The 23,809-nt window shown below is 39.5% G+C and overlaps 1 protein-coding gene across 1 annotated transcript in view; it reads left to right on the forward strand.

The window, feature by feature from the left end:
• The window catches only part of EFHC2 (EF-hand domain containing 2), a 1,536,365-nt gene that overhangs the window by 188,032 nt on the left and 1,324,524 nt on the right, over positions 1-23,809 (forward strand). The window contains exon 3 of the mRNA XM_044072376.1: positions 20,976-21,126. Coding sequence (XP_043928311.1) covers positions 20,976-21,126 — 151 coding nt within the window. The remainder of the gene's footprint in view (positions 1-20,975; positions 21,127-23,809) is intronic.

Genomic DNA, 23,809 nt, shown 5'->3' on the forward strand with positions numbered 1-23,809 from the left:
ACATGTATCCAGTCGGACTACCGATTGGTTAGTCAGAGGGACAGAGCTGGAAAAGATGTGCAGCAAGTAAGGGTGATAAAGGATAGTGAGGGAAAGGTACTCACAAGAGAGGAGAGTGTGTTGAGTAGATGGAAAGAGTATTTTGAGAGGCTGATGAATGAAGAGAATGAGAGAGAGAGAGAGAGAGAGAGAAGGTTGGATGATGTGGGGATAGTGAATCAGGAAGTGAAACAGATTTGCAAGGAGGAAGTAAGGACAGCTATGAAGAGGATGAAGAATGGAAAGGCTGTTGGCCCAGATGACATCCCAATGGAAGCATGGAGGTGCTTAGGAGAAATGGCAGTGGAATTTTTAACTAGATTGTTTAATGAAATTTTGGAAAGTCAGAGGATGCCTGAGGAGTGGAGAAAAAAGTGTTTTGGTACCTATCTTTAAGAATAAGGGTGATGTGCAGAGCTGCAGTAACTACAGAGGGATAAAATTGACCAGTCACAGCTTGAAGTTATGGGAAAGAGTAGTATAAGCTAGGTTAAGAAGGAAGGTGATGATTAGTGATCAGCAGTATGGTTTCATGCCAGGAAATAGCACTACAGATGCAGTGTTTGCTCTGAGAGTGTTATTGGAGAAATACAGAGAAGATCAGAAGGAGTTGCATTGTGTCTTTGTAGACTTGGAGAAAGCATATGACAGGGTGTCTAGAGAAGAGCTGTGGTATTGTATGAGGAAGTCGCGAGTGGCAGAGAAGTATGTAAGAGTAGTACAGGATATGTATGAGGGTAGTGTGACAGTGGTGAGGACTGCAGTGGGAGTGACAGATCCGTTTAAGGTGGAGGTGAGATTACATCAAGGATCAGCTCTGAGTCCTTTCTTATTTGCAGTGATGATGAACAGGTTGACAGATGAGATCAGACAGGAGGCCCCGTGGACTATGATGTTTGCAGATGACATTGTGATCTGTAGTGAGAGTAGGAATCAGGTTGAGGAGACTCTGGAGAGGTGGAGATATGCTCTAGAGAGCAGAGGAATGAAGGTCAGCAGGGCTAAGACAGAGTATATGTGTGTAATTGAGAGGGAGGGTAGAGGAATGGTGAGGATGCAGGGAGTAGAGTTGGTAAAGGTGGACGAGTTTAAGTAGTTGGGATCAACAATTCAGAGTAATGGTGAATGTGGAAGAGAGGTGAAGAAGAGAGTACAGGCAGGGTGGAATGGGTGGAGAAGAGTGTCAGGAGTGATTTGTGACAGACTGGTACCAGTAAGAGTGAAAGGGAAGGTCTACAAGAGGGTAGTGAGACCAGCTATGTTATATGGGTTGGAGACAGTGGCATTGACAAAAAGGCGGGAGTCAGAGCTGGATGTGGCAGAGTTAAAGATGTTAAGATTTGCACTCGGTGTGTCTAGGATGGATAGGATTAGGAATTAGTATATTAGAGGGTCAGCTCATGTTGGACAGTTTGGAGACAAAGCAAGAGAGACAAGATTGCATTGGTTTGGACATGTGCTGAGGAGGGATGATGGGTATATTGGGAAAAAGATGCTAAGGATGGAGCTGCCAGGTAAGAGGAAAAGAGGAAGGCCTAAGATAAGGTTTATGGATGTGTTGAGAGAGGACATGCAGGTGGTTGGTGTGACAGAGCAAGATGCAGAGGATAGGAAGAAATGGAAAGAGATGATCCACTGTGGCGACCCCTAATGGGAAAAGCCGAAAGATGATGATGATCCAGTCGGACTATCCCGGTCAACAAATGTAAAATAGAATAAATAAATAAATATATATATATATATATATATATATATATATATATATATATATTTATATATATATATATATATATATATATTTATATATATATATATATATTTATATATATATATATATATATATATATACACACACACACACACACACACACACACACACACACACAAACGTAGCTAGATATATATCTATAGATATAGATGAAACATTGCAAGAACATGAATACTTAATCAATAAGTTTGATACTCATCCCAGTAACCTTAGAGATAGAAAGACTCACTCTTCAAAAAAAAAAGACATTAGCATTTTCCATTATGGTGGCTTAAGTCTAGTAGAATCTATTTTGATGCATTAGCACTACTAAATGCTTAACTAAGACTGATATAAATGTCTGAAACTTAGCTAAACCCTGGGATGACTTTAAAAAATAATTGCGGAATAAATATATAGTTATAGAAAGGGAATAATGAGACAAGAGGACAAGATATGTTAAGAATAGATTGGAGAGGCTACAATCACTGCAAAACAAAACAGGTATCGTGACTGGGTCACAGAAAGATAAAATTAAGGATATTAAAGATAGAATAGAGAAGCATCTAACAACAATTGAGCATAGGTTAGCAGCACTCACTTAAACAATTTTACTTTGAAAATACAGCCAAAGCACCGCTGATTAAGACAAAAGAAGTACAAAGAAAATAAAAGATTCCATAAATTGAATCTTGCATAGGGAACCATGAAAGATAACAGAATTGTTATGAAGATCTTTATGCAAGTCAGCAAGAAGATGTTAATTGGGAGAGAAATTTTGAACTTTTTATGGTGTAACGGAAATAGTGAAATGAGTAGACAAGAGTAGAATGGAGAGGTTACAAGATGTTCTGCCTCAATCACAGAAGGATAAAATTAAGGATATTAAAGATAGAACAGAGGAACATCTAACAACGAGTATAGGTTAGAGCATTTAAACAATTTTACTTTGAAAATACACTCAAAGTACCACTATTACTAGCTTTAAGATTAAGGCAAATGAAGGTGGAAAGAAATTTAATGAAAATAAGATTCCAAAACTGGAATCTTGTATAGAGAGCCATAAAAGATAGCAGAAGAATAATGAAGAGCTTTATGCAAATCTGCAAGAAGATGGGGATTGGGAAAGAAAATATGAACATTTTATGCTGGGCATAGATCCACCTTAGCTAATGATAAGTTTGCATGCCAAAAAAAACTTTGATCAAGCACATTGGAATCATCTATGGGAAGTAATGGTTAAATGTGGTGTTCTTAGAGAATTTGTTGTACTATTAAATGAAACCTTTTCCAGTTTTTTAGGAGCTGTAAAACTAGAAGGAGTACTTGTGAGTGACTTTAAATTGTAAAGCAGCACAAGATAGGGATGCCCACTTCCTCTCCTTGCCTATTGTATGCCCTGCATATTGAGCCTTTGGCTCAAAGACATAGAAAAAAATGGAAATACAGGGAGTGGAATGGGGTATAGACAAGATAAGATAGCACTATATGTGGATGATGTCATACTGTATTTAAGGAATCCACACAAGGATATACCTAATCTATTTATGTTGCTCAAGCAATTTACAGTATATATAGGATTTAAATTAAATGAGGGAAAACTAAGGTCATAGCTGTAAATTATATTGCAGCAGCTATAAGTTATAGAGTTGGTTCAACATTATTTTTACCTATGGGAACATTATAAAATGAAATATCTGAGGACATGGATAACAAACAATTCATAAAATGCACCATTAGACACTTGGAGGGATGTCAAACAAAAACATTATGAATGATACCCAAATGTAAGCTATTAACATCAGACATTGACACTAAAATGCAGGCAATAAATATTTTTATTTTCCTGTTAATGCTATTCCTGGGAAAAGCTTTTCATTTATGACCTGGTACCAAGTTTTGGAATTCACTACTAAGAGAGGTTAAAGCCATAATTGGGAAGGTAAGAGTAAATTTGGAGAAATTAGATGTTAAGTTGTTTATCTCGCCTTCATTCTTGCTGGATGGGTTCGGAGCCAACCTCGGCTCCGACTCGGCCACTCTAAAAGCTCGAGAGTTGGTTCCACCGGCTCGAGGCTCCCCTTATATCCCACAATGCTAGGCGAGAGTTACCCCAGATCTCGTTTGCCGCTACAGCTTCGAGGTTGGTTGCTTCTACCGGTTCCTGGTGAGTGTTAGCTTTTTCTTCTAAAAGTTACTCTTTTTCCCCCTTTTTAAGTTAAATTCTTCCTAGATTAGTGTAGATCATAAAACTTTATCCCCGACCCTAATTTTTCCCGTTTCTTTACTAAAAGAACCTTTGGTTCTTCCCTTGGGCCTTAGGCCTTCCCTTCCCTAGTGGAGTGTTTGTGTAGTTTACTTTAATTTTATTGTACTTAAATTCTAGTATTACTACTAAAATTATTATTTTTTGCTGACAGGGTATAACTTGTGTGTTTGGGTGTGTGTTTGTGTACACCTGTCAGTTAGGGAAATGTCCAAAGAAGCAAAGGTCTCCGGATTCAAGAAGTGTGATGCGTGCTGTCAGAAAATGTCTCTGACAGACGCTCACACTTCTTGTGTATATTGTCTGGGGCCTTTGCACCTGCAGGACTCCTGTGCTATGTGCCATGGCTTCAGCCCCAGGGTCCTGCAGGAAAGAAAAAACAAGTTGATTCTGAGAGGCTTATTGAAGCCAGAGGATTCCCTGTCAGTTTCAACAGGGAAGCCCTCTAAGGCATCGAGGTCTTCGGCTCCGGCTTCTGAGCCGAGACCTCAGGTTGTTCAACCTTTGCCTTTATCGGCTCCGGCTGGAGCCGATAAGTCTCAGTCCACAGTTTCTGTGGCTTCCTCGGCTCCGGCCGGAGCCGAGGTTATTGAGGTACCCATGTCGGCTCCGACCAGACCTTCGGAGCCGACAACCAGAAAGAGGTCTAGGTCACCTTCTCTTGGCTCCGTTCATTCGGCTCCAGGATCTCCCCTGCTGTCTGAACGGAGCCAAAGGTCTCATTCCTCTAGGTCATCGAGGCTGTCCGATCATGACCTTCAGAGAGTGGTGAGTCGACTACTTAAGTCCGAGGCACTAGCCCAGATGCTTCAGAGCCCGACTCATCAGTCGGTGCCTGCCCCGGTCCATCAACTCTTTCCTCCTTCGACTCTCTTGAGTTCGGAGCCGGGTCGTGTCGGAACCGAGACTGTGATTGCCGAGCCGAGACAATTGTCTTCGGCTCCGTCGTCGGCTCCGTTTTCTTCTTTGGAGGAATCTCGGCGCGGACTTCCCTCGTCGGCTCCGAGGGGTGAGTGGCATCGGACCCTTGTCCGACCCCCTCCCTCTCGGTGCTTGCGCTGGTGAGTTCGGCTCGACATCGACCTCGAGCCATCACTGTCGGTGCCGAGGGGCTTCTTAGCTCCTCGGAGCGGGGACCTCTGGCTCTGCCTGACAGGGGTGCATTCGAGGTCATGCGGAGTGTGTTAGAGCCTGGCTCTACTCCACAGTCGGCTCCGTCCGCCCCTCCCTCTATGCTGCCTCAGGGTAAGTCGACTCACTCCCTCATCCCGGACCGCAGAGAGCCAGCTCCTCAGGAGCCCCCTGTGGGGATTTCATCCTCTTCCGAGGCCTCTCCTGATTTGGCAGAAGAGCCCCCTCGGAAGAGGAAGTGCAAGAGGAAACACATTGACTCACCTGAGTCTATCACGTCAGACACAGATCTGGATGATTCTGAGGGTTCCCCCCGTTCCCCTTCTGAAGATGTCTCATTTGCAGACATTCTGGAGATCCTGAAACAGAGGGGAAATTGGCCAGCCCTCAACCCTTCGGAGGACGAATCTGTGTATCGAGGCGTTTGGCTCTCATCCTTCCACCTCCTGGGTGTCCCCCCCCCTTCGACCCCCTCATGCAGGTGGTTGCTAAGAAGGCATGGACGGCTCCTGATTCAGTGGACCCCACTCCCAGGAGACCCTCTAAATTCATCACAGCTCCATCAGACAAGCAATTTTTATCAAAAGGAGTTTCTGTGGATGCTATGGTGGTAGCTGCTGCCACAAAGAAGGAACTGGCTGATCCTTCAGTGCCTGTCCATCCACCTAACAAGGAATCTAGGTCCATGGATAGGTACGGGAAGCGGATGTTCTCCTCAGCGACATTTACCATGCGTTCGCTGAATTACCTGTGCCATTTCACTTGTCTTCAAAGGGACTTGATCAAGGAAGTGAGTGAAATGTTAAAGGATCCTACAGCTGCGGGTTTCCAAGATAAAATGAACACGCAGCTGGCTACCCTTAATTCCATATCTAACTCCTCCATGCGCCTCCTCTCTTATGCAGCCGATGGAGCGAGCAGAGCCGCAGGGACAGGTGTAGCCTTACGTAGGCACGCCTGGATGCGGCTATGCAATTTTGCGGACCCTTTCAAGACGTCTTTCACGAACTCCCCTTTTGATGGATCATCTCTCTTTGGTCCTCAAGTGAAAGAAACCCTGACTAGGTGCGAGACTGATGGCAAGACCCTTTCTGCCGTCGGAGTCCGTTTTTTCGACTCCTTCTAGGCCTTACCCCAAAGGCCAGAAGGGTGGGAAGATGTGGTTCCGTAAACAATCTCAAGGGACTTCGCCTGACGACAGAGTCGTTTTCCTACCAGAGGCAGAGGTGGGAATAACAATGGTAGACGTCGCCCTAGGGGCAGGGGGGGTCCGCAGAACCAGGGCAATCGGGAATCCTTTCCTGACAAGCCCTTTCAGCATCCCTGAGGTGTTGCCCGACTGCCCATCTTCGGAGGCAGTCGGGGGAAGATTGTCACTGTACCCAGAAGCCTGGCTATCCCTGACTCAAGACAAATGGGTACAGTCCATCATTTCCGAAGGCTATTCTATCCCCTTTCTTCGTTTTCCAAATCAGTCAAAAAAATCCCTTCCAGATGTTCCACCCGCTCAAAGGGATATAGCAGCTTTGCAAATTTCAAAACTGCTTGCAAAAAGAGCAATTCAGTCAGTGCCAGCAGACCAACAAGGATCCGGAATCTACTCAAGGTTCTTTTTAGTTCCAAAGAAAACAGGGGACTGGAGACCGATTTTGGATCTCAGTGTCTTGAACAAATCAGTCAAGAAAACAAGATTTTGGATGGTCACGCTGCAATCCATTCTTCCCCTTTTGGGCAAAGGAAACTGGATGTGCTCTATAGACCTTCGGGATGCGTACTATCACATAAAATGAACAGACGCTCCAGAAGATTCCTCCGCTTCAGGCTGGGAACCAGTCATTTTCAGTTCAGGGCCCTGCCCTTTGGTCTCACCACTGCCCCCCGGGTGTTTACCAAATGCATGGCAGTGGTAGCTTCTCACCTGAGACGACAAGGATTCCAGGTGTTTCCATATTTGGACGACTGGCTTCTCACAGCTCCCACCAAGCATCTCCTTCTGATGGCCAGAGATTATACTTTTCGCGTTTGTCAAAACTGGGTATTTCAATAAATTGCGAAAAGTCTGTTTTGTCGCCTTGTCGTACTATTACCTACATAGGCGCAAATTTAGATACTATAAACATGTCTGCAAGGCTAACGAACCAAAGGATATCAGACATTCACAAATTGGTGTCACTTCTTCTCAACAACAACAGAGTCAAAGCCAGGTTAGTTCTAAAGGTGTTGGGAATCATGGCAGCGCCATACCTCTCCTTCCATTGGCCAGATACCACATGCGGATCCTTCAGTGGATGCCTTTTACCCAATGGTCATACCAGGAACTTCCAATGTCTCACACCATTATGATCACGCAAGCGTGCAAAAGCATCTCATGTGGTGGATGTCTTCCCCAGCTCCTGTCGGGAAGACCATTTGTTCCACCTCCTCCGGTTGCTACTCTGACAACGGATGCCTCCCTGATCGGGTGGGGGGGGGCATTATCAGGGCAGGACAGTCCAGGGCACATGGCAACCAAACGAATGCCACTTGCACATAAATGTTCTGGAGATGAGAGCAGTGCTTTTAGCGTTGCAAGCCCTTCAAGACTCTCTTCCCTTGGGAACGATTGCAATCCAGGCAGACAATATGTCTGTAGTGTGGTACATCAACAAACAAGGCGGAACCAGATCATACCCCCTGTGTCGAGAAGCACTCAGACTGTGGCAATGGGCGATTTCTTCTCAGCGTTTTCTGATAGCAACGCACATCCCCGGGAAGTCCAATCACATTGCGGACAAGTTGAGCAGAGCTATACTCATGCCTCACGAGTGGTCTCTGAAAGACTCTGTAGTGAGAGAAATCTTTCTCAAGTGGGGTCAGCCTTGCTGCGATCTTTTTGCTACTCCCCAAAACAGCAAGTGCAGAGAATTCTTCACTCTATTCCCTTTACCAGGCCAACCCAGCAGGGACGCTCTAGTCCAAGTTTGGCCCCGGGGACTTCTGTATGCATTTCCTCCTTTCCCACTGATCTCTCAAGTAATACAGAAAGCTATCGATCAGAAGGCCTCTTTGATCCTCATTGCTCCTTACTGGCCTCGACAAGTGTGGTTCCCCTTTCTACATCGATTTCTTTTGGAGCGACCGTGGAATCTGGACCTAGTTCCAGATCTTTTGATCCACCAGTCGGGTCAGTTTCATCGCTCACTCCCCTCTCTGAACCTCACTGCTTGGTTCCTCCAGTTCCAACCGTAGCCAGGCTTCCTCAATTATCTCACTCTGTTAGAGATATATTGATAGCTTCCCATAAATCTTCCACTCGAAAGATTTATTTGAGTAAGTGGAAACGCTTTTCATATTGGGCACAAGGAAAGGACATAGATCCTTTCACGCTTCCATCCAACTAGTCCTTGATTTTCTAGCTGAACTCTTCCATGCAGGTTCATCTCCATCTACTCTTAAGGTTCAATTGGCAGCTATTTCTAATTTCCATGTGGGTATTTCTGAATCTGCCCTAATGTCCCACAAACTTTGCAAAGCCTTTTTGAAAGGAGTTTTTCTTCTCAGACCTCCTATAAGAAATCCTCCTTCTCCTTGGGACCTAAATTTAGTTCTTGCTTCTTTGATTCTTTCCCCTTTCGAACCTGCAGCTTCATGTTCCTTGAAATTATTATCATGGAAAACTCTCTTTCTGGTGGCTATCACATCAGCTAGAAGAATTTCAGAACTTCAAGCACTCAGTTGTCGTTCTCCTTATCTTGTGTTCCATAAGGACAGAGTTTCCTTATGAACTAACCCGTCCTTTTTGCCTAAGGTGGTTTCAACATCAAATCTAAATCAAACCATTGACCTCCCTGTCTTTTTCCCAGAGTATTCAAATAGGTCTGAACAAAAATTACACTGCCTGGATGTTCATCGTCAATTAAGGTACTACTTGGATAGGACGAAACAATTCAGAAAATCTGATCAGCTGTTTGTCTCCTATGCGGAAAGCAGAAAGGGACTTTCAGTTTCAAAGGTATCATTATCCAGATGGCTAACATCTTTGATTTCCCTGGTATATGAAATTAGACAACAAAAATTGCCTAATAAACCTAAAGCCCATTCCACCAGAGCTTTGGCTACTTCTTTAGCCTTCCAAGACAGACTGCCTATTGACACCATTTGTGCAGCGGCTACTTGGGCTACTCCTCACACTTTTATTTCTCATTATAAGTTGGATTTAGCTTCTAGGCATAGAGCTAATTTTGGTTCCACTGTTCTCAGGAGTCTGTTCCGTTAGGCCACCGGGACAAGGTGCTAGGGACGCGTCCCATCCAGCAAGAATGAAGGCGAGATAGACAACTTAACATATAGAAGTTATGTTCTTACCATAACGTTCCATGTTAGTTGTCTTCTTCTCGCCTTCTTCTTAACGTCCCACCCTCCTTCCCCCTGGCCTGGACAGACCTAGAGGAGTTGTGATCGTGACCTCTCTTTCTACCACCTCTTTCTTAGTCATATGCTATTTTGCATATTTCTTGGTTCAGGATGTAGGTCACCCTTTTTCTTCCTGTTGTTAGAGGTGGATTCTGTTTTACAGTTATACTGTTACTGTTATAAGCTGGGGTTAGCTTACAAACGAGATCTGAGGTAACTCTCGCCTAGCATTGTGGGATATAAGGGGAGCCTCGAGCCGGTGGAACCAACTCTCGAGCTTTTAGAGTGGCCGAGTCGGAGCCGAGGTCGGCTCCGAACCCATCCAGCAAGAAGAAGGCGAGAAGAAGACAACTAACATGGAACGTTATGGTAAGAACATAACTTCTATTTTACTGACATTACAGGGAGGTTTGGCCGTTCCTAACCCCCAAGCGTATCACTATGCTATCAACTAAGACTGGTGTATATTGTTCAAATTCAATATGCCACTAGATGGAAGCAAATAATACTGACTCTAAATGATCTGGAAGGGGATAAATGCAGAATAAATATATGGGCACAAACCTTGCAAATCAACCAGGTAGACTAATTAAGGGAAGGTATACATGTAACTGTGGAAATAAACTAACTCTAAGAATATTTTATTATGGAAGATGGAACTGTGGCTGATAGGTTCTAGGGATCTGATACTGAATGACAACAAGATCAATTTATAGGACTGGTATAGAGCAGAGTAGCAAATGATTTACTGAGATCAGCTAAATAGAACTGAGACAGCAATGGACTGTTAAAATATCAAAGATAAAATTGGGTGAGAGACAGAGAACAGATTAAATAGTTAATAATATTATATGTTTTGATAAGAGAGAGAATTAAGGCAGAAAGGACTCAGTAAGCCGGAAATAGTTAAAATTGTTATTGAAGTAAAAACTGAGGAAGCTAACCAAAAATGGTTACGAGGAAGGTGCTCATTATGCCAGAAATACTGAGGAAGCTAAGTAGGTTGTATGAAGCTTTACTTGAAAACTATAAAATATTGATGTCTAAGCTAATTCTGAGGTGGAGTAAAATGCTGGGATTGCAAATAACAGAAGAGCAGTGGTCTTGAGATTTGTATGGCTCCTGTAGCTATCCTAAGTTCCAGAAAATTAGACTCTTTGCCTAGAAATGTCTGCATAAATATTTTTATTTTCTGTAAGGGCGTTATAAAATGTGTAGTAGGGGACTGCAGCTGTTGGAGATGCTCAGTTGAATATAAAGAGGATTGGATGCGTTTGATTTGGTCATGTCCAAAATTAGTTTAGTTTTACAGGGATCTACAGAAGATATTCACGACTATCTCGACATACCAGTGGCAGTCTGATCATATGCTACTAAACTGGCCATTAAACATGCAAGAAACTAAAGCAGTGCAGACACTTATGAGGATAATATTTCTTGCTATGAAAAAAAATATATAAGTAAAAGGTGGAACGCAATAAATCCCCCTCAAGTGTGAGACCTTTTTGAGACAGTAGAAAGTACGTAAAAGAAAGAGAGTAAGTAAAATGGACAATAATGGGATGAAGAAATTTCATAAGAGGAAGTGGAATTTGTGTAATAGGTATTGGTTAGAGTATTAAAAAGATTGCAACTAATATGACTGCATAATCTGCAAATGTATAATGAGAGCGGTAGCAGGGGGTGGGACTTTTAAAACCACTTTGTATTTTACTACTGGAATTATTATAAAATCTCACTTTAAATAACTTAGACTCGGATCTGAAGTAGAAATAATGGCCTTCTCTTCAAACAATAAACACATAATACTGAAGGATGTCAATGATTCTTGCTGTATTGTATTGAACATTACTAAATGAACTGTAAGCCTTGCTTAGGTAGAGCTAGATATTTAAAGTACTTTAAAATTTTCTTTCTGAGTTGTATAAATAATTGCAAGAATAGTGTGCACTCAGTGGGGTTAAAATAAAGAAAATGCACCATGCTTGTGGTTTGTACAACATATATTGTGAAGGTTTGATAGGGAATTTGTGTATAAAGTAGCTTGTTTAAATAACAAAATAATAAACGACCTTGGAGTCATTGTAAATAGTACGCCCATAAGTTCTATAATAGTGTTTAGACCTAATGGTATTAAACTGATGAATGTTGATTGATATATTATTCCATAATATGGCCATTTGATTTGAAATAAATGAATATCTTAACCTTGATTTACATAGATATGTCTGAAATTTCATATTGTTGTGTCTCAATACTTTTTTTACTTTTATTACTCTCCAAATTAAATAAAATTTACAATATAACATCATGTAAAGATTTGTACACTAGAATTATTTTTCCTCTCATTTGTTACCCATATAGTTGCTGCTGTCTGCAAAGCATGTGGGATTGCCCATCTGATCCTCTGTGGTGCTAAGTGCTGCACCAGAGAAGTTGTGTTCCGTCCTTATACAGCTGTTATCAGACCAGTTATAGGATACTGTACCCTGTTGTGTAATCTAATCACACTCTGTCTGGTGCAGTTGAAGAAGGTACAGAGATGTCTCACTGTAAGCATCAATAGGATTTAAGGCTTTTCTTCTAGCCAAAGACTACAGTACCTGTATGTCTTTTCTGTATCTTATGGCTATCTTAGAGTAGACCTCTGCCTGAAATGCTGAAAATTGAAGGATCCTTTACTGTTTGAAACCCTTTGCTTAGAATACACTCATGGTGACCTGAACACAGGAGTAGAGTGAACCTCTTTAAAATCATCTGTACTGTGAAATATGACATTTTCATATCTCAGATTCTCACTTCTGTGGATTAGGTTCCCTTTCACAAATAAACTTAGCCCATCAGTCTATACCTTTATGAAGGAGCTGAATGACTACAGGGCACCCATAAGTCTGAATCATCAAGTTTCTCAATGGTAAATAAGCCTTAAGTGTATTCACCGAACCAACAAATCTGTGATAACTGTTTATACCCAGGTTAGTCAGTAAGTTCAGGACCAACATTTTGGTACTTGTGTATACTAATACTTGCCAGAAAGTAATATTTCAATAATAGTTGTATCAAAAGTTGTTACTGCAACAGCACAGAAAGAGGTAAGGAATTTCTGTAAACTCAAGAACACAAGAAATGCAAGACTGAAAAACCACATCTTCATGCAAAATTAAATCATTAAAGTGTAAAAGAGTATGTTGTTCTGAAAGTTTAGTGATCAAAACATTCCTACCAAACCGTGTGCAATGTTCTTTTAGGCATCCTTGTAGATAAAGTTCTTAAAAGGAAGACTATCTCCCAATACATTGTGAGGTGGAGAATAGTTAGTTTTTCAACAAGAAAGAACATCAGAAAGTGGCATTATTCTATTCCAGAGAAACTGCCTATCATATAAAAGATACCTGTAACAAAGGTAAAAGCCTGTCCAACAGTCTCTTTTTTTCTAAACATACGAAATTTTTGGCTTACAAACCACTATACAAAAAGATGACTAAGGTGGTAGCTATTTCCAGAGACAGGTGGTGGCTCTACAAGCATGTTTGGAAGCATCATGTATTCACTGCTTTGCTTAAGTACATCACTTGTGAAACCTACTACTTTTGTGTCTTCAGGAGTGCTCCACTCTGATGTGCTATAAGAGATCACTTAAGTGTTATCTGTTCGACTTTACCTTCAGTTAAGAATTTTCAGACAGTCCTAGGTTCTTATTTGATGGTGTCTATTTATGAATGTTGTTTAATGATTTCAGTCTTCCGAACTGAGTGTACTTTTTTTGCATTTTGTTAATTTTCATGTTTTAGTGTTAATCTTTTGTCTTCTTGTACCATCACCTGTTTTATTATTTATTTTGCTCCAGTGATTTGTGCCAAAGCATTCAAACTAAAGTTGAAGTTGATAAATGCAGTTAGGTTAATGAAGGCACGAAAAGTATGCAGATGTGTGAAAGTGTGCAATTATACCTTGATGTTTTACAGTCCTGTACTTGGAATGGAAGAGAGTACTGAGAAGGGCATGCTTAAAAATCTGCATCTGATTTTATAATTGTCTGGTCAGTACCATCACATTGCCACCTCTCAGTAGAAGTGAAGTGAAGTGGAGTGGAGTGGAGATTGGGCAGGTCCTTCAAAATAACAGATTAATGAGAAGAACATAAAAGGTTCTAGCTCATTGGGGTGATTTAACTGGAAACTTGTTATTTTAAGCATTAGATTTTTGTGTTTCCTACAGTGCAGTTCCAAAAACAATTGACTATATGACAAATGAAAGACATTTAGTAGGTTCTACATGATAAGACTAATATGAAAAAAGGCTGAAACTGAAAAAGGCTAAATTTTGATGTGTAAAATCAGCAAATGCCAAATTTGGAACCAAAGGTAGAGGTATGGCAGATCTGTGGGGTACAAGGAGAAAGCCCTGACAATGCTGCAGGAGACCAGAGTATGATTAACAGCTTGGGTGCCTATAGAAGCTGGCCAGGGAGGATGGGAGTAAGTGGCCACTGTCACCTCACCCATCCTGAAGGGAGGGAGGTGGCTGTAGCTCTTCACATGTGTGATACGTAGTAGGAGCAATAGATGCTCAACTAGTGGGTTTCAGAGCTGGCTGAGCCCACATTGCTATTAGTGTAGTTGTACTATGCAGCTGAGGGTAATATTGGCATGCAGAGGCATGCTTCCTCTTGGAAGGCAATGGCTGCAGGCTTGAAAGTGCCACCAAGGGGAGGGGAGGGGTGCTGGCAATGGGAGACAGTAGGCTGTCTTGTAAGACCAACAAGCTGGCCTGTTCTGTATTGCCTGACTTCTACCAGGAGAATGCAGGGCTGATAAGAATTCATGAGCAGGAGTAAGTGGGTTGTAGGACTCTCATCTAGCCTGGGAATACCCAGCTCCCTTTCCACTAGAGTGAATGGACCACCTGGATGAAGGTAGAAGAGCTAGGAGGAAGCAAAATAAAAGAGGAAAACAGTGTTTAATAACAGCTGGGCCCCACTGGCATACAAAGATAAAGCACTGACAATGGCCAAAGTGTCCTAACATTGATCAGCTGTTTTGGTGCCTGCAGGAGCTGGCTTGGGAGCTCTTTTCCCTTTCTTGGGAGGATATGGGATCAATGCCCAGAACATACAAAATGCATCTATTTCTCTAACCGAGACTGCAGAACTATGCACAATGTGTTAGTTTCCAGGAGCCAGGGTTATTTGTAGGCTGACATCTTCCATGAAATTGAATGATAGTCCTGTGCTACACCCATTGTTTGCCCTTCCAGAAGAGGTCATACTGGGTATACATGGGAAGTTAGGACCACAAAGGGAAGATGGTGGCATCCTTCCTGTTCACTCACCCCTTGCCCATAAAACTGAATAGGACTACTGTCAGAACATGCACTGTATGCATGCAAACAGCATTCGAGGTCTGCTCACCAGGATATCTGCACGTGAGTAGTTAAACATTTTTGAAATTCTCATTGGCATGCACTCCAGTGAAAAAAAGTATATATCAACAATCCATAGGATTGAATTCACTGAAAAAAAAAAAGAAAAACAGAGTTTATTTGTAGGGGCTATACTCCATATTCCTAAATTTATAAATATATTAACTAGTAAGATAGTACAAGATTGAAGGGAAGGCGAAACATCCACTCTTCTGTTGTCTCATTGTTTTAAATGCACAGGCTTTAATGAAACAAAGAACTGACTCAATATAACAGCCTGTTCCCATTTCAGCAAAACATTTATTGTTGAACTGCATAACTTCTGACACCTGTTTTGGATCAATTGTTTCTCTACTTATTGTTGTAAAGTTAAACTATAACTGTAGCTGATATAAGTTGTACACCTGAACAACAGATACTGCAGAAAAGCAAAACTGTTATCTTTAGTCTCAGTATTTCCATGCATAGCAGTTATTATGAAGTATGAAAGTACTATCATGTCCAGCTGTGTTTTAATATTGGCGTATAAAACTCAGTTAAGGGCATTTTGAACAACCTGTCTATACTTCAGTACATCCTAGCCAAAGGGTAAAAAGTCACACAGACAAACCATTCAGTAAAAACTGCAAGAATGACCCAGCTAAACTAGTCTTTACTGCTGTGTAATACCTTACACCTCCTCAGAAACACTTCAGCCCCAACACAAGGACCACAGCCACAGACCAAGTGAAAAGATTTTAATGAATGGTTTAGCGCTTTCTTCCCGATAGGGACTTCCTCAGAACAACATAGAATAGTTTACCCAGCCCTTAAATACACTTGAATTAATTAATTGTATAATGACATAATTGCATAAATTATTACATCATCTACTAATACCTTTCATTTAAAAACATTAAAAATCTAAAATACTGTATATATATATATATATATATATATATATATATATATATATATATATATATATATATATATATACACACACACATATAAATACAAATACATAAACTTTAATGTCATAAAATTTCTAACAAAAACATAATGTATTTCTAACCTAATAAATGCTTTAACTTTAAAATACATGCTATGTTGGTGGCTTCATTAATGCCTGGATACTGAGTTGCATCTAATCTCAATTGTCATTTCAACTCACAAATATCCAGGTGCAAATCCATAATTTTCCCCTGCGGGTCCTTCACTAACTGTTCAACTACCAAAAACTTAAAATAATGGTCACCAGGTTCTTTAATATGCCTATATAAAGCATTGCTGATTCTCCCTTTTCTTATAATCATTATTATATTCACTAATACGATTTTTTAATAATCTACTTGTCTTCCCTATATAAAAAATTGGACACATTTCGCACTTTGCCTTGTAAACAACATTAGAACTACCACAATAAAAATGCCCTTTATAATAATGTCTTTTCCATTAAGTTTAAACCTGTCATTGGTTTCCAAAATATGTGTACAAAATTGCACATCCCACACTTAAAATTCCCATTTGGTCTATTAGTACTTCTACTTAAATTACCCTTATTTGTTTCAAAAAGGCTTTTGAATGACCTATCCTTTCTAAACACTATCTTTGGAGGGACCTTTCCCACTTTCTGCTCAACACTTATGTCATAACTCAGGACATCCCAATTCTTAATAATTACCTCAGATACCTAACTTGCGTCTAGATTAAATGTAATAAAGCTTAACCCATAATTTTTACAAACCTGCCTTCTGTTGTTGTCTTGTCCCATAACAGGCACCAGTCAACCACCCAGCATTGGCCTATAAATGCCTTTCATGCGTTTCCCTATGACTTCCTTACTTATCTTGTCCAAAAATTCATTGGGGTATCCCCTTTTAACAAACATATTGGTTATAAACTCAACCTCATCCAAAAAATCACAGTCAAGGCTGACCATTTTGGCCGCTGTCTCCAGTTGTCCCTTGACTATTGACTTTTTTTGGTGTGTGGGGTGCCAACTACTGAATTCTAAATAAGAATTCGAAAAAATGGGTTTTCTATAAATTTTAAAACATAACATTCCCTTATTACTGTCCCAAATCAAATCCACATCTAACTAGGATATTTGCTCTTTATTATAATGGTATATAAACCACAAATATTCCACGGTATTATTAATATAGGTCAAGAATTCATTAAGCTGTCCTTCAGTGCCTTTCCACAACATAAACAAGTCATCCAAAAACCTAGTGTAATGCAGGACATTTAACCAATCTACACTATTCATCAAATACTGTTCCCAAAAGGACATGATGAGATTTGCAAAAATGGGGGCACACGCTGTCCCCATTGCAACCCCAGTTAACTGCTTAAAATACTGCCCCTCAAAATTAATATAATTATTACCCAAAACAATCTCCATAAGGGCAGTAATTTTATTAATCGAGTCTTGATCATATATACCCGTATTAAGCAGCCGTTTTTCCAATCATTGTAACCCCTCATTGTAAGGTATAATGGAAAAAGGTTAACATCATCAATAGTCACCATTATCACACCAGGGAATAACTTGATTTTTTCCAATTTCTCCAAAAAATGCTATGAATCTTTAGTGATATATATGAATTTTGTTAAACCCTTTTGCATACTATAATCTAAAAACTTTCTAATAAAATATGTTTTTGATCTTTGACCATCCACTATCGGGGGAAATTTTAAATTAATTAAGCCCTTCTGAATTTTCGGTATTCCAAAAATGTTGGGTACCATGGGGTGCTCATTTTTCATATATTCAAATTCATCCAAGCTTATCTGGCCCTGATATAACATATCATCTAGGGCCAAATCAATCTTCCAGAAGGCTATATGAATCTCATTTAGGGAACTCTCATCATAAGTTCCATCCATTAACATCGAATTAATTTTATCTAAATAGTCACTCTTGTTCATCAACACCACCCCACTCCCCTTATCAGGTTTCATAATACACACTGTATTATCACTAATGAATTCTTTTAAATGCTCTTCTTCCTTTATGGTCAAATTACTACCATAATCCAACTGAGGATGTTTATATAACTGCCTGATTTCATTCTCACATATTTTTTCATATATGCGTATAACATTATTTGAAGGGGGATTAAAAGTACTAGGTTTACTTGACCTACATTCTCCTGTTTCACCAGTGCCCTTGTGCCCATTAAACCAAATTTTTAGGTTTAACTTGCGTGTGAAGCAATTTAAATTAATCTTAAAGTGTCTACCACATTCCCCCTTTTGGAAGGAACAAAAGTAGAGCCTTTTGTTAAAAAGTTTGCATGATCCACACCCACAGCTTTTGTAGAATAACTGTAAATCTTGAAATCAATTTCAATATTATTGATGATACATGGATTACTGGCCTCAAACAAATGCCTTACACTGATCGCCTCAAAAAACTCCAGCTTTACTCCGTAGCATATCAGATACTCTGAGGTGATCTCTGCCTAACATATAAAGCTATGTCAAACCCAGAGCTGTTGGACATGCTACACCTAAAGAAATCCCAATCCCTCCGAGCTACATGCTCTAGGGACCTAAACCTTGTTACCACAATAAACAGGACATGCTGGAGGGATAGATGCCTGTCCCAGAGACTTCCTATACTCTGGAACAAGCTACCCATCTATGTCAAGCAAAGTTCTTCATTAGCACTCTTTAAGAAAAATCTTGATGAGTGGATGGGAAATAGGAAATACACCCCGGGGATCACTTCTGTGTCTCTGCTGGACAGTGGCACAGGAAACTAACTTTCTTGGGTGGTGTAAGTTATGGAACCTTGCTGGCTAGGCTTACGTAGACCCTTGGGCCGATAGCCTAATACCTACCAATGAACATATGAACCTATGGCTCACTACCTTCATCCCTATTAATCACGTTTTCCACATATTGAGCCAATAAAAATCAGGATCATCACCATCTGAAATATCATCAAAACTGTCTACTTTAGTTTCAGCAGTATTATTTAACATTGCTTCATCAAAATTAAAACCACTAACTTTAATGAATGTGGCTGACTCCATGTTGTCATTTACCAAATGTGAATCAGTTTCAATAAAATCACCCATTGTGAATGTGGCTAACCTATCAGCCGGGCCTTCAAAATTATAATGACATACATCGCTTTCCACAGTAAACCCATCCCTTTCTTTGCAACATCATTTCGTAAATCCAATGCATTTAAAACACTTAAAATACTAAAGTCATTTAAACCATTTAAATTATTCACTGTATCCACGATTGCCCCACTTGGGGAACTCCCAAGCACCACTATACCAGTATTTTAATCAATCTGGTCCTTGTGTTGGGCTGAATTGTTCCTGAGTTGGTTTATTCTACTGTTCTTGTGTTAATACCTTAAACCTCCTATAGTGGAGGCCCATGGGATATCTGCAAATGACACCTTAAGGATATAAAGTGTTTCAGCTGTATGGCTTTTGATTGCCCGTGACTTTTTAATTTTTACGTTTTAAGTCTGTGTGTACATTCAGGCAATAAAGTCAACTCCACTGACCTAGTAAGTATAGTATATGTGGATTGCTTGGGTATACTTTAGAAATACAGTACTGTACTTAACTTCAAGACTGATGTCCATAAATATTAGGATGCCTGCAAAACATCCCAAATAACATACAAACTAAGGGGTAAAAAGGTCAGACAGACAAACCATTCAGTAAAAACTGCAAGAAAGTCCCAGGCAAGCTAGAGTCTTCACTGTGTAATACCTTAGACTTAAAAAATAAAACTAAAAAAACATGGGCATTCAGAGACTGTGAAGCTGAAACACTAGTATGTTCTTAGTTATTTGCATATATTCCATCAGCCTCAAGTAAAGGAAGTTTAAGGTATTACACAGTGAAGACTCTAGCAGGTTTTTACGCTTCAGCACATAAGACATTTCATTTATTACACATAACTGTTTCTCAATACCATTGTGCCTCTGCACAGTTTACAGTATATTCTTACACATTATTTACAAGTTAACAAAGAAAATGTTATGCTTTCTGGATATATTTACACCATGTCTATCTTTGTACCGCTGTGTTCTGCCTTCGCCATAATCCTGGGGAGGTGATTTCATAGTTACAGTGCCTGTTACACTGTGACTGCAGCATGGAATTATTTTGCATGCTGGTACATTGAAGGGATCTATGCAGAGGGCTGGGGGATGCATGTTCTTTTGACGGGTGGAGCTCTCTCTTGTAGTGTTATTTTGAGTATGTGTTTCCCAAGTCTAGTTTTGACTCTGTATTTTTTTTTTTTTTTTACCTCTGCCTATGGCTTGGTACAATTAATTCCCACCTTCTTGTTTTAATGTAGTGCTGTGCAGTACAGTATTGGTCTGCCATACCTGATGTACAGGTACATTGTGCTGAGCATATTGTCTAATTTCCTTGATGATTGAGGACTAAACTTGCATTTCCCATGTGGTAGTCTACAGCTAGATGACCATAAGTTGCCTTTTACACTGCTGGCTTTGTTCCATAGTTACATTTATGAATTCTGCAGCACTATGATCCCTCTCATTTCCATACCTACATTGTGCCTGATCTCTTCCAGGTATGCAGTAGCAAATGTTAGTACTCTTGGGAGAGTGGACATGTTGGTAAATTGCACAGGTCTATGGTGTGTGGATTCTACCTTGTACTCATCCAATGCAGTTGTGGACATCATTCACAAATAGTGGCCCACTTTTTTGTTTTACCTTGTATTGGTTGTAAAATTTGTGGCATTTTTTCTTATTTTTGACATTTGTTGCCATCACTCTTTAATATTTGGCCCATTCAGTTTTTTTTTATTTATTTTTATAATATAGAACCAGTTTAATAGCATTATGATTAAATATGTTGTTGCCATTAAGAGTATCATGCAATTTTAATCTTAGATGTCTGAAAATAAAGATAATTTTGTGAAATAAATGATATACAGTATCAGCCTAATTACATACTTAAGATATTTGCACAATTTTTTCAACAGGTTCTTTCTTTTGATGCTTACTTTTATGAAGCTGTGACTGAGAAGAGAGAAGAGAAGTACAGAGTCAGACAGTGTAAAATATACTTCTACCTTGAGGATGATACAATACAGGTTGTCGAGCCACCAATGAAAAACAGTGGAATGCCACAAGGTACTTTACTACCTTTTTGCATATTTGCACTTTTAACCTTTTAGTGGGGATGCCAAGAAATTTCAACATATTGTAGATATGTGCAGCAATGAGAATGCAATTTTAACTGGAAGTCAGAGTAAATATTAAGTGATGCCTGATTGCAGAGTTTTTATTTTATATCAGAAGAAGAGTCAGAATGGTCTGAAAATCTGCATCTGGTTTAATAAATTATTTCTGTGGGAAATCAGGTTGGGTCCATAGTGCTCAAGTGTCCAGATTTTCACAGAATGTCCAGATTTTTGCCCCATAGTTTTGGTCTGCTCCTCTTAAAGTTTGTGGGGTTTTTTTTGACAAATCTCTGAGGATTGAAGTCACTAAATAATGACATATATTTGAATTTCAGACTTCATAACCTTCATAAAATGCAAAGGAACACAAATCATATTATTCTAGCAACTTTCTAAGTTTGTAAGAGCAATATTTAAAATCAGTCCCTATTTGTGGTCCTTTGTCCCCCCCATTATTTTAGGCTGTGTGTTGATTTCTTGCTCTAAGAGGTTGAGAAGTATGGTAGGGTCCAATTCCAAAGGACTTGCTCTCAGTGCAAGTGACTAACTGGTGTATTACACTGAGAGCAGATCTTTTAAAATCTGGCCCCCAGTGTAAGCCTGTTGATAGAGAGGCCTTTCACCGAAGTAAGTCACTTATACTGAGAGCAACTTTTTGGGAATTTGGCCCATAGTGTTCTGTATGTGTGGCACCTTCATATGATTAGCTGAAGCTTGTTCTATTTAATATGTACCATCCATTTCTCACTTTCAGAGACATACTTTATAAACAAAATCCCCATGATATAATACTTTGATTTAGTTTTCCTGCAGGACAGTGAAAAGGGAGCTTAACAAGGTGGTGGCAACTTACTGCACTGCTGCTGTCTTGTCTGTATCATTTTGTATTAGTTTATGGCAGATTATTTGGAACTTGGCTGTACTGCGTACTATTCCTACAATGTTTAATTTAGTAAACTAGTCTGTTTTAATCCTAGTAGCTCATTTGCTTGTATTTAGGCTCATAGGTAAGTATTTGGCAGTTAGAATGTAGACCATTAAAAGCATAGCTAATAACCCATAGTCAAATAGGTTTCTGTATTGTGTTTATCCCACCCCTCTTCTTGCAAATGCTAATATCAATGTTAAATGAGCCATTGATGAGCTATTGTATGAAATTTACTTTCTACGGTTTTGGGATTGTGGACCTGTCATTTACCTCATTTGGTTTATAATATGGGAGTCCCCTATTGACCAGTGAAAACTTCATTTTCCCCATTTTCTTTTTGTAGCTGTTGTCATGCCATTATTTTGTTGAATATCCTAACCTTTACAGAACTTCTTTGACGATGTGCAGCTTTGGTATACATTGTTATTGTGGTTTTCTGTCTGTCTGTTTGTGCCCTATTACTCTTTGCTGGTTTGTCAGAACAGAGTAGCAATAGAGTTATCAATTGACTTGTGAAAGTACTATTACCTTTACCTCTTTATTTCTTTCTCTGTCCGGGGATTTTAAGAGGAATAACAAGTAATGCTCTGAAAACATTGTACTTCATCAATACGTCTGTGTGGATGCTTTTGTAACCTCCTGGAAGCTGTTTTCTTTTAATTGCTCATGGAAGCTTCTTCTCACTGAATTGGCGTTAACATGTGGGCCTTCAGCAATGTAGCTTACTTTTTTCAGACAGATTACTTTTTCTCATATCTTGTTGAGCAGATATATCCTGTCATCCTTTTTTGACTCTTTTATCAAGTATCAAAGTTTAAAACAACAATGGCAAACAAACTGGATAAGCAGTGGCATGGATGCCTGTAGCAAACACAGTACCAAGGTTTGAATAATTCAAAAAAAACCCACAGTTTATTAAGACATAGAACATAAGCGCTTTCGTCTAGTTAAAATTAACAAGACTTCTTTAGATACTCAACAGTGTTCACCAAGGCATTTTAAAAATGCCAAAAGGTCAAATGATTTTTCCCTCCAAAAATTTTAAAGGACCAACATCTGCATGTTACAGTTCTAAAAAATGCAAAAAGTACCATTAACTAAATATTTTTGTAAAACAGCTAAAACAGTACAAGCTAAGAATATTGTGATACCCATTCTTATAATCAGTACAAAAATACATAAACAAATCAATAAAAATGTCAATAAATAGGTAGAATTCAGCTTGAAATAATCAACTCTGTTGGACTTTAAGTTTAAACAGGTAATGGATAAAACTCATTCAAATCAGGGGGGGTTGGCTGCATTAAGCCATATTTGTCACATAAGTTCTTTTTGTTTTTTTCAAGCGTTAGACCCCATGGTCCTCCTCTAGAATTGTGTGGTAAATGTTCTAAAATTGCAACTTTAAAGTTGTGTTCTGGGTGCTCAGCAATATGCTTAGAAAGCACATAAGTGCTTCTGTTCTTCCTGATTTCATATAAATGTTCATAAATTCTTTGTTTCAAGTTGCATTCTTTCAGTCTTGCTTATATACAAACTTGCGCATGATTGACCTATTGCAATATAGGAAACACCTTCTGCTTTACAATCATAACTACCTGAGATCTGTACAAGTTGTTTATTAATTTTAATATTTTCACAACAAAGAATATCCTTACAGTAATTGCAGTGCCCACATTTTCTCATAACTGTTTCTCCCAGTTTT

Source organism: Protopterus annectens, chromosome 5.part0, assembly GCF_019279795.1.
Source record: "Protopterus annectens isolate FY-2018-M chromosome 5.part0, PAN1.0, whole genome shotgun sequence".
NCBI classification, from domain to species: domain Eukaryota; kingdom Metazoa; phylum Chordata; order Ceratodontiformes; family Protopteridae; genus Protopterus; species Protopterus annectens.